Genomic DNA, 12,144 nt, shown 5'->3' with positions numbered 1-12,144 from the left:
AGCAAAAAATACATTGTTCTGCAACCAGGCCAGAAAACTCTCCTAAGAATTTACAAGCCACCTATGGAGTTTTAAAAGGGCTTCAGATAGAATGGTTACATGCCAGGGTTTCCTAACACATCCAAAAATGTGGCCTGCAAAAGAGTAAGAGAGAAAAAAGAAATGTTGGTGCCTTTTAAACTTTATAATAGATACCAATGAACAGTGGAGGATATCATCCACTAGTAGATCATCTTCAAGAACAATCTAAGTCAAGTCTGTAACTTCGAGGAAATAATGACAGCAGACTTAGAGTCTTGGAAACTGTATTTCCTGACCTGACACTGACGCCTACCCCACCTTAACAGAGGATTTCCTACATGGCTTGACCTCTCTCTTCCATCAGATGTCACCATTGGAAACTGAAGGCACATGGTCCCTCGCTTCTATTTTCCTTTAAGTGATAGGATTCATATAGGATAAGTTGCTATGCACATGGAAGAATAAAAATACTCTTCGGAATGGTTCCAGGGAGCAGAGAGGAAAGAGCCTGCCTTCCTTAGCTGGGACGTGTTCACGCTTGTACTCAAAAGATAATTGGCTTCGTGCATATGAAAGCAGCTCCGAGGAAGGCAGTCATCAGCAAGGAAAGCTAGAGCCTTCATCCCCATGCTGCTCTGGACATCCACTAGTGGACTGGCTACAAAAGCTGTTCTCACCCAACACACTAGACCTGTCAGCCTCTGAATATGGAAATCAGAGACCTGACTCTGAGAGGAATTCAGAATTCGATGCTTCCTGGATGCTCCCAGGTGGAAGTGTCCTACTTTGCTTGCACAAAGAGAAGCCCATCTTGTGACCAGTGAACTACCCTGCCTTCATCCTAAACATGTCCGCTGAGGGCCCTCTCAGGGAACTCCTACCATATTTCTTGCCAGTTTCTCCTATACAGAAAGGTCCTTCACCCTGGAAACTTCTACCTCTGGTTAGGGTGTGGCTTTTCCTTTTTGCCCTGAATGACCAGGATGGTGTTCTGTGGCACCTCTTGCCTCCAATAGCATCAACCTTTATGTTCTAATCTTCATTTCCTAGTTATAAGACTGCTAGTGCTGCACATTCCCATAGGTGATTTATTATTCTCTTTAGGAAGGTATATTTCTGCAAGGATCATGTCATTTGCAAGGCATACGACAGAAGGGAGCTTTAGTTAAGAGATGGTGAAATAAGTTGCATCAGGTTTTGCTTGGCAAGGACACCAGATGGATGCCTTTATGATGAAGTGGGGCTCCTCCAGCCTTTTCTTTTATGCAGGTCTCCAACAGGTGTTTCCTCTAAGGCATATCTGTTTTCCATAACATCAGAATGAAGAAAGATGTTGTCTGTGACAGCTTGGGTACATAGATCATGCTTTTATTATGATAGAAAAGTGTACAGCGATTGATTTGGTATCCTGAGTCAAGCTAAAATGTGCTGGGGAGAAGATTATTCTCCTTTTGCCTAAAAGACCAGGAGTCGTCGTTATGGGGATGGAGGAAGGGGCAGGAAGAGGGAGAAGGAGGGGAAAACTGAAAAGGCTGAAGAAAGTGACCAGAAGGAAAACAGTAGCAGTTTTTGCACACTAGAATGAAGAGAGCGGAGAGCAGGAAGCCACCTCCCTGAAGGTAACCTGGATATATTATATCAGTATCTGAGGGATGGTGTCTAGGAATCTACACGTGGAGAGAAAAGTAGGTTGTATGAATGAGTACCATAGCCAGTTCTCCAGATCCTGATAAAAATCAAAAACAGACTCATCTTAGGTATGTCCCCTGGTGAGTTTCTTTAACAAGCCTGGCATAAAGCCATCACCACGGTTCTATCTAGTACCATTAAGAGAGCCTGTATGGCTCTTAGAATTAGGAGTTAGAGCTCACGAGTTATGAAATTTGTACACAAATTCTACGAGCCGTATTTAAACCACCAAGAACCATGTTAATTTGAAAGAACAAGATAACCCATTTTGGTCAAACTGACCTTGAGGCTTACGTTGCAACATTCTCTGGCTAGGTAAATGACTAGAATCCACCAGGTTTATAGGGAGTCTTAAATGGTGAGGAAGATAAAGGATTGCACCTCAGTCTTGGCCAATCTCGTTGGCAATAAGCTCTTAATTTCCAAACCCTTCTCCCATGGCAGCTTCTCTGTCTGGGTCTTCTGACACTTCTAAACTGACAATCTTAAGTTTAAGTAAGTTCCTTTGTCTGAAAAATTATGACTTAAGATAGCAATTTAGAAACCGACTTGATTAAAGACATCAAAATTGCTTGATAATTATCTTACAGTCTGAGCCTTTGGGCCAGGTGTTGAATAACAAGCTGTATTAATTCACAGAAAGAAAAAAAAAAAACCTTCACCTGCAGCACAGAGTGCAATATGTTGTATTTCTCCCAGGATGTTTGATAAAATCTCACAGGAGAGTACTCTCATAATGTACTCATTACTGGGGCCGAACCTATCATGTGACATTGTACAGTATGTCCCAAAAGGCGTTTCAAGAGATAGTGACAGGTATTTTTAAATTAGTAAATGAATATATCAAATAAGTAAATGGTAAACGTGTGTGTGGTCTAACAAGTGTGTGAAACACTGGATTATATAAACTTTCAAGGATTTCTTTTTTGCGAGACTTTTCTGAACCTTTCATACGCTAAGGCACAGTGTGAATCTCAAAGAGAGGGCATCTTTTTCAAAGGTTATTTGACTGCAGAAAGCATTTCCTCAGGACTTCTCCAGTTACTACAATTCCGTGCAACATGTTTTTTAGAAAAGGCATTTCTGTCAGAAGATGCATTTATGCTATGGTAACAACCACGAAATCTTAGTGGCTTAGCACCACAAAGGTGTATTTCTTTTTCCCGTGACACGTCCAACACAGGTCAGTGAGGCCAGGGCCCTCTGCTCCACTTGGGTGTTCATATTGTCAGGCTGGCTGGTCATCACTTAAGCAGGTTACTAGAGAGCCTGAAGAATCACACAGGAGTGTGTCACTACCTGAGCCATCACTTCTCACATTTCATTGGTCGGAACTGGTCATGTAACCCCACAGCTGCCCATATACTAAGGAAGGAAAGGGAAATTGGGTATTCTGAGCACCAGTAATGTCAACCTTAGCAGTATATTGAAACACCAGCTTTACCGTTTGTTAGCACTTTGACTTTTATCCATAAAACAAGGAGTGGTCTTTAAAGTGTCTGGCAGAGACTACAATGATCATGAAGTATTTCAGTTACTCCCTATGCTCCTCAACCCTCTTAAAGCTAGCAGGAGCCATCTGACTAGGTTTGGCCACTGGAATGTAAGCGAAAATGATGGCGTGTCACTTTGGGCCAATGAAATTAAAAGCCCGGTCTTGGGGTGCCTGCGTGGGTCAGTGGGTTAAGCGTCCAACTTTGGCTCAGGTGAGCCGTCTCATGGCTTGTGAGTTCAAGCCCTGAATCGGGCTCTGTGCTGACAGCCCAGAGCCTGAAGCCTGCTTTGGATTCTGTGTCTGCCTCTCTCTCTGCCCCTCCCTGGCACATGCCCTGTCTCTCTCTCCTTCCAAAATAAATAAAACGTTAAAAAAAATTTTTTAAAGCCCAGTCTTGATTCTCCAGTTCTTTTCCCTTGCCTTAATGACTGAAAAGGATGTGAGTTCCAGGTGTGTGAACCTAAGATGGTATAGCCTCTGTGCCCTTAAAGGTTGGGATGGCTGCATGGACTACAGGCACCTGCTTACCTGAGGAAAATACATGGTGTGAGTGAGAACCCGGGTTATGTTCAGTCCCTGGAATTTTGAGGTTATTTCTGCAGACTAAGCCTTGATTCTCCTGACTCAAATAGTCTCTTTCAACTCCAAACTTTCTGTGCTTCCAGAAGGGTTTCCTCTCTTCTCTACTGAGCAAATATGCATTCCTTTGGATGCCAGGAGATTTTTCCAAAGATCGTCTAACGCTTTCAGTGGTTGAGCATATCCATGACAAGCATTGTGCCCAACTCCAGTGTGGGGTGATCACGTGGAGGGCTTTGCCAAGACTGAAACCAAGATCAGAGAAGAGTTTAGTCAAATGCAGGCCAGGGATGGAAGCTGTAAAGAATGCAAAACACATGGAGTAAGTGAGGATGTTTCAACAGGGCCTCATATTCAACAGGGCCTCATACACAAAGATATAGAAAAGAGAAGGGGGGAAAACAGGCCAAGGAAAGAGACCGCATTCATGACTCAATCTCACAGCCTTTTAAATTCTATATTCAGGTGCCCAAAACACCTCCCATGATTTCTTCATCACTGCAGTAGCAAAATTAAGAGCAAAAATAACTACCTTTAAGGCAGTATAATGTAAGGTAAAAGGAGAGACTGATAGGTCTGTTAAATACAGACACACAACAGGCTTAGTATGTCTTCAGCTGTGATACACTCATTGGTGTCCTTCAGACATGAATCTTTATTTGGGACTCTCACAGACTGAAGGTCACTTTCCTTGTGTTGTTTGCACTTTGAGTGCAAGGTTCTAATGAGTCTGACATCTTGGCTTTGTTACATTAGTGCCCCAAATGTTCTCAGCTAACTCTCCATTCTCCCTACTTAGGGCTTTTCTGTATGAACCAGAACCGGGTTGTGACCAGCTTGATGACAGCGGCATGTTTCACTGGTGCAGAGCAATTGCTTTGGACAGAGTGATTCTGGTAGGTGATCTTGCACCAAATCTCAAATAAAATAAAGCTAGTCATCTAGGGAAAGTAAGTCCTTACACTAGTTATAAGCGCCTGCCATTTCTCTTTGTACACTGTGAATTTCAAAGGAAGGACACATTCCTTTCCACCCATATGAATGGTATGCAGGGTAACAGATGTAGCATTTGACAAAGACGATGTGGGTAATATGCTGGGATTTGAAGCAATCAGATCAGATTGTTCAACTACTTTTTCCCTCCTTTCAGGGTTTAGCTGAGTCAGTTATTTAGAATAATGTTCTCCTGACACTTTGCTGTTTTGCTAGTAAATCTAATTAATTTCAGTGCACCAGGGAAACCATTTACAAGAACTCTGAAGCCTTTCTTTTTTAAAAAGTAAATAAACATTTTCCTAATTATTGGTTTTAAAGTTTGGATTTTCTATAGTGGTTTTTCTTAAAGCCGGCTGTACTTAAGCGTAATACATTAGGCAAGAGTGTATCTCCCAGATGCATGACCTGGATGAATCCTAATAGATATTAGAATCCTGTCCCTGCCTCTGTTTTCTCAAGGAAATGAACTAACTCAATTTACTGAAATGCCAACAACTAAGATGTAAAAAGTCTGTATCCTAATCCAGGCTCTGACACCTGCTTTCTGGATCCTCATCTATTCTCATTTTCCAGAGTTAGCATAATCTCAGTGGTTCACTTGCAAGCAGTAGTTGGTAAATATAACTAATAAAAGTGATTATATGTTGTATGAACCCTATATCATTTTTTCAACTATGACTAATTGATAATTATATCTTTTTCTTGCTTTCCAAAAGTAGTTCAATTCACTTTTCTTCTGTTAGACACACACACACACACACACACACACACACAGAGCTCTTGTGGCTTGGTACCAGTGTCCTGACAGAATATGTTCCAATTTTTGTAAAAGCCTGATCAATCATTTGATCAGAAGCACAAAATTGTCAGAACTGTCATATCAACTAGAACACTATTAGGGTTGCGGCTGAAATTCACCATTTCAGCAATGATGTCTTATTCTAAACTAAGCAAAATAAACTCCGTTGAGTAGGAAGATAAACATGTTTTCAGTGGGAGGGAAATCATTAGAAAGGTTGAGAAGTTGGTTGCAGATGGAGGTATCCAAGAGACCAAGAAATAGAAATGGCAGATGTTTTATCATACCTATTTCTTAAGCACAGAGACAGGTTGCCATGATAGATAGCTCCTTTCTGACGCTTGATGTAGAATATAGTTCAGGACACCAACTAAGTCTTTTGATAAGTTTAAAAGGGCTTCTAGTTTAAGAAATTCTAAAGGTTTTGAAACTTGCGACCATAGAGGAGAAATGTCCATACTGCAGAATTCAAGGGGTCTTCGAATTCGGTTTGGTTTGTGGAAGGGTCAAGTGGAAGTGGTTGGCCTAAGTTACTTTGAACAAATAGTGCACCCTCCACTTCCTCCTAAAGCTGCCATCTTTCTCAATTGGGAGACAGTTTTGTGCCACAGTTTGTTGGAGAAATTGCCTCTCTAGCTGTGCCCATTAATGCACTCTGCCATGCATCTTGTTTCTAATTGTTTAGTTCTACTCAGAAGAGCGATAGTTGGACTTCAGGCATGTTACATTAAATACCGTTAGAGGCTTCATTATTCAAGTTACAACTAATCGGATTAGTGAGAGACAATTATTTAATAGATTTGGTTAAGATTCACATCACTCTCTAGGAAGGCTCTCCAGACAAGTAGCTTTATTTCCCCTCACAGGGCAATTCCCTCTGAAAAGAGAGTATTTCCTCATATATGCTAATTTGACAAACTAATTGTGGAGATGTCAGATGTTACTTATTTATCTGGTTAGATTTTATCAGCCCGTGTTTCACAGAAGCTTGTCATTTAACCCAGCTAAGGACGGGCGTGAGGGAGGATGATGTATCCATTTGAAGTATTCTGAGTCTTCATGAGCAGACGAATGTAGAACACACTCATACATGAAATGCTTTTAAATGCATTTAACTTGTTCTCAACCACCTTCCAAGAGTCCTCCTCTGAAACTCTAGGAATTCAATAAGATTCAGAGTTGATTAATAGGTATTGAACAACAGCTAATTAGTTGAGCATTACATTTTCAATATGGTATTTAATTTCCACAACAGAATTCACTCTTATTTTTAAACCATTGAAACTTACAGAAATTGAGGGTGAGAGGGTTAAACTAGTTTGTTCATAGTCATACAAAAGAATACAGAATCAGGTCTTCCTCCAGATCCAGTGCTCCTTCCAGCCCATCCCAGTGTCACTAGAGAAGACCTTGACTCATTCCCTGGAAGAAATCAGACAAAGGCTCAACATGAGTTTCCTACAGGAATATCATCTCTCTTTTTTTTTTTTACAGTGACATTTATCATTCTTAAAAGTCTCTGTGAATGTGGGAGAAACCTAACCTAAATATTTTTCATGTACATTATTATTTTCAACTTAGAGATATTAAAGAAACGTTAACAACTGGTGTTGCTGATGGTAGTGCGGGATATGTATAAATGCTTGAGTTCAGATGGAATTTTTGTGACCTTTTTATTTCTTTTGTGCACTTTGCATAGGAATTTCTTCAACTTTGCAAAGCATCTGTTGAATCAGTTTGGTGTATTAGGTGGAACCATATAAAATGACCAATATTCAACCATTTTTGGCCCATGAAAAGGCAATTTCACATGTTCCAAACTAATGGATATTTTCGTATATACAAAAATCCACTGAAAACTGCAGAATTTTGTACAACCTGACGTGATTTTCAGGGCTCACTAGAAAACACAAATTTAGCAAAGGAACTTGTAATGTTTTAGCTTTCCATTGAATCTCACTATAGCACATACAAGGCCAAAAACATGTAATGACAATAAAAGATGTGTTCCCCATTTGGTTCTATGATGTCACACCTCAAGGAATGACACTTATTTGAGTTTTAATTGATGTACTCCAGGCTAATAAAAGACTTTAAACAGTGGAGTCAGAAGGAACTCCACAAAAAGATAAAAAGTAGAATTGCCCAAGGCAGATAAATTCCATTTTTATGAGCAATTTGCAGAATTACATTATCCTTGTGGAAGTACTCCTGTGGATGTACCTAGAAGTATTGGTATGAGGGGAAGGAGCCCTCTTTGAGACACTCTCAGCTTGTTTCTAAAACTGACCAGACTCTGGCCTGCTTATGCTTAGAAACGAATGGACAAGTCAAAACATGAGTTTCGGAACCATGTGGTAGCATGTGTCTTTGGAGATGCCCACTCAACGCTGATGGGGCTTCGGAATTTTGTAATACCCTTGAGAGCTAGCAGCTATACCCGGCAGGAGCTGAAGGACATTGTATTCATCGGATCTTTGGATTACCTGAAGAGAGAATGGGTGTTTCTCCGGAATTTTCCCCAGATATACATTCTTCCTGTAAGTGTCACATAGAGTGAATATTTGTATTCACTAATGGTACTAGCATTAATAATAACAAAATAATAGCTTGTAGTTATATAGTGCTTACTGCTATCAAAAACTATTCTAAGCATCTTACATAAAGTAACTCATTTAATCCTCAAAGTAATCCTATGGGGTAGATTGTGAAAGTGTTGAACTTTGGGCACAGAGAGAGTAAGTAAGCTGTCCAAGTTTACACCACTGGTAAGTAGCAGAACTAAGACCTAAATCTAGACATTTTGGCTCCTGGGTTTATGCTCAGGATCCACTGCATGTTATGTTTTATGTTTATTATTATGTTTTATGGTTTTTATATAACTAACAGTTTCTCTGCATTTCTGAATCTGATTCTGACTTAATAGCTAAAGCTAATAGCTAAGCCTTTGTGTTCCAACTTTCTCGTCTTTTCTGGAGACACATCTAATCTGGAACACATAATGCCACACAGTCCTTGATAGATGTATGAAAAGGAAGAATTCGGTTTACATTTATGAGAAATGGATCGGTTCTGCATATATGACATTGTGGTTGTAATTGTATTTGCTCTGAACCTTTATAGGTCTGTATGCCATTGTATCCCTCTCTTTCCCTGGATTAAAAAAAATATGGCAGTGTGAAATGCACCAAAGCATGTAATATTTTTCATGAAATGATGCTGGCAATGTGTAATATTTTTCAAATTTCAAAAATGGTTCCGTCAAGGAACAAATTTCATTTCCCTTTAAAAAAGGCACCACAAAGTTCTCTGCACTGCACCCTTTTATTAGGCCAGAGAAAGGAAGACAGGAAAAGAACCAGAAATCTCCAGATCCAGCTAGTGTTAGAAATTACCAGTATTCTAGTCTAAGCTTCCTGAGGGCGGGATCAGATCTATCCCTGTGTCTCCACCAAATTGGGAAAGAAGTAACCACCACTATGCTAGTTAACCCAGAGAGTAACAGGAAAGGTCAGCTACAAACAAAATTGTGGGGATGCAAAATTTGCCTTTAGATCCAAAACTTCTCCTTTCTCTGAATGTTTCCTGTTATCCCTAATTTGCTTCTCCCACTTGAGTCATATTAATGGATGTGGGCTCTTCTGTCTCCACCCTCCTTTGGCTCATCCAGACTTGCTCTCAAGAAAGGGCCTATGAAATTTAGTCACACTAAGATATTAATGATCAGTAAAGCTAAATGTGTTCAAATATCAGGTAGCTGAGTCTTGAAACCAAGTCAATGGAGGCTAGAGAGGGTTTGGCTGAAAAATTGGCATCACCCACAAAGAACCATTACCCTGAGCCATTACCTTGAGCCATGAAAAATTCCCTCCATCTGAGAAGTCCCTCCTCTACTGGGTTTTCTCTCATTAGGGATCTGCACTCTTTCCTGAAGACCTCCGCGCAGCCAACATAGAGGAATGTTCCATGTGCGCTGTTCTATCCTCCTCGTCCAAGGCATTGAGCAGCCCAGCTTTGGTAGACACAGAGACCATCATGGCTACCCTCAACATCGGATCACTGCGGGTTATCTGCACTCCCCATATGCCTGAAGAACCATGTAAGAACAACTCCCTGACGGGAGGAGGCTAGAGAGAATGGAACAAGGAAAGAGAATTAACTCCTCTCAGAAGTATTTTGATAATGGGGAGGAGGAGACATTGAACCAGATAGCCTTGAAGTTCCCTTCCAACTCTGAGAATTCTATAATGGAAGTAGCAGACAGTTCAGTCCTTGGGGATCCTAAGTCAAATGAAAACTATGTCTGTATTCTAAATGGAATGCATGTAACACTATTTTCCAATTTTAAGAAAAATCACTGAATTTTTAGTGCTGTTTTTGTTGTTGTTATTAAATATTAGTTAAGATAGAAATTGGCATATTATTATAATTAATAACACTTAGTAGTAGTAGCAGTAGTAGTATCAATCCTCATTGGATCTTAGAGTTGTTTCCATACTCTTCCTAGTTTCATGTTTGAGAGAATGAAGTATAACTCTCTCTTACTCTTTGAAGATGCTTTTAATATATGAATTGTACAAGATTATCTCTAAGGTCCCTTTCAACTTCTACAGACTAAAAATGTTGTATTGCAGCTTCAGATTGGAAAGAGATGGTGAGAAGCAGGATCTGTTCAGGATGGGGATCAAAGTCTCTTCCTCCTTTGTATTCCTCTTAGTTCCTAGTACAACTATGGTCACTTAGATGCTTACCACATACACACTGAATTGCAACAAATAAGCCAGTAAGATGGACTCTTGAGCCCTTATATTTGACTGTACCCAAGTGTTCAAGGTAAATTCCCACTAAATATTGTGGTTTTCCTTCTCCTCCCAAATGGGAAAAGGCTTACTATTAATTTGTTTCCAAAATTGAGTACTAGACACTCAACCTAATATGAAAGTATTATTTCTGAAGAATTTTCTGTATCTAAAACAGATTTTCAACTCAACAAATAAAAGTAAATCATGGTTGGGGTTCCCTGTATCCAGCCATTTCCCTTGGGAATGTTGATCCTCTGTATCAGGATCAGGAACTTAGTCCTTTAGCCAGATAGCTGTTGACCACTTTGCGTGGAACTTGGAACAGTCAGACATCAATGGCATCGCAAGGCTTTCATGATTATTGTTTTGGATAAAAATGTTCATGAATCAAATTAGGAAACCAAAAGAACTCTCTCTGACTCCTAGGTGCTGTTGCTAGGTGAGAACATAAAAGGGTCTTGGGACAGAGGAATAAATGAGCAATCTAGCCTAATCTCTGGTAGGTGAACTGAGCCAGCTACCTGAGACACCCTCACTAAGCAATGAAAGCCCACTCAACACCCAGAGTTTCAGGGTGTTTTGCAAAGCAGGCTAATAACAAAGCACTTTATGAATATCAAAGTGCCATGGAAATCCAGACTGAGGATGTATGAACCATATCTCTGCTGAGCAAATCAAAAAATGCTGTTGTGCTCTGCACATAAAACCTTAGCTTAGCAATTAGGCTCACTCAGATTTACACACGATTTGTGTGTGATACATGTGTGAGTGGTGTGTGTGTGTGTACACACCATGCTTATAACTTTCTATAATTGGACAAAGAAGAAGTATTCACTTTAAAGGCAAAGTCATCAGTATACAAATGAAAATGCCCACTTAAGCCTGGGATAAACTGACATTGGCCATTGAGTTAATCATCTCGGTGACTTGTCCTTCCTATCATTACTTTTACTTCATCTCACATCTTATATAGGCTAGAAAGAGAGAAACCTATGGATTTAATTCCACTTTCCTTTATTTCTAATGATTTTAATCCCTTTGCTTATTCATTAATTCAACAAAACAATATTGATTTGGTATGATGTGCCATGTACTCTGTTATAGGCTAGAAGGATGCCCTCAAAGGAGAAAGATTAATTGGTAGAAGGAGGTAAAAGAGAGAAGGAAAAAGGTTTGGAAAGGAGGCAGAGAAAATGAAGAAATATCAAAGTATTTCAATTGTTATGAAGTATGAGTACATGCTTTCCCCAAAGATCAAAGGAAAGGTTTAGAGAAAAATGTATTGTGGGAGCCTTGTAAGGTTTCTTTTAGGCATATCATCATACCCAACTGTGTGACCAGGAAATGGAGACCTAGACAGGCTCTACTGCACCACCTAACGAAGGTCACTGAGTCTGCTTATCTGCTGGCTATAACATCAGTAAAGTCACGTTATGAGCACCCAAGAATAGCAAAGGATCATTACTCAGATTTTTCATCAATTACTCTGGCATTATAGAAATCTACTTGGAGTTTATATAGAGAAATTCTGAAGCCTTGAAGAAGCCTATTTGGCTCTCTTAACCATTCTTCCCATTTCATGTGAATACCATTCTTGTACCATCCCTAAGAGATAGAAATGAGAATATACACTTCCAAGAACTGACAGTATAAAGGACTATGAAATTCTGCCAGGAGTCAGAAAACCTCTTGCATGCTGAGCACCAACATAAGACTAGCCAATGGGCAGTTTGCTCTCCTTTCCTCTAGGACAGGGGTTATCA

At 39.9% G+C, this 12,144-nt stretch overlaps 1 protein-coding gene across 4 annotated transcripts in view; it reads left to right on the top strand.

Annotated features, from left to right (window-relative positions):
* KCNU1 (potassium calcium-activated channel subfamily U member 1) overlaps positions 1-12,144 on the top strand; it is a 148,189-nt gene that overhangs the window by 117,198 nt on the left and 18,847 nt on the right. For all 4 annotated transcript variants that reach the window (XM_019828566.3, XM_045055584.1, XM_019828564.3 and 1 more), the window contains 3 exons: positions 4,584-4,680; positions 7,895-8,119; positions 9,492-9,678. In XM_019828566.3, the coding sequence (XP_019684125.1) occupies positions 4,584-4,680; positions 7,895-8,119; positions 9,492-9,678 (509 nt within the window). The remainder of the gene's footprint in view (positions 1-4,583; positions 4,681-7,894; positions 8,120-9,491; positions 9,679-12,144) is intronic.

The sequence above is a fragment of the Felis catus genome, chromosome B1 (assembly GCF_018350175.1).
Source record: "Felis catus isolate Fca126 chromosome B1, F.catus_Fca126_mat1.0, whole genome shotgun sequence".
In the NCBI taxonomy this organism is placed as follows: Eukaryota; Metazoa; Chordata; class Mammalia; order Carnivora; family Felidae; genus Felis; species Felis catus.
Note: the sequence above shows the minus strand (reverse complement) of the source record. Positions and strands in the feature narration are given on the sequence as shown.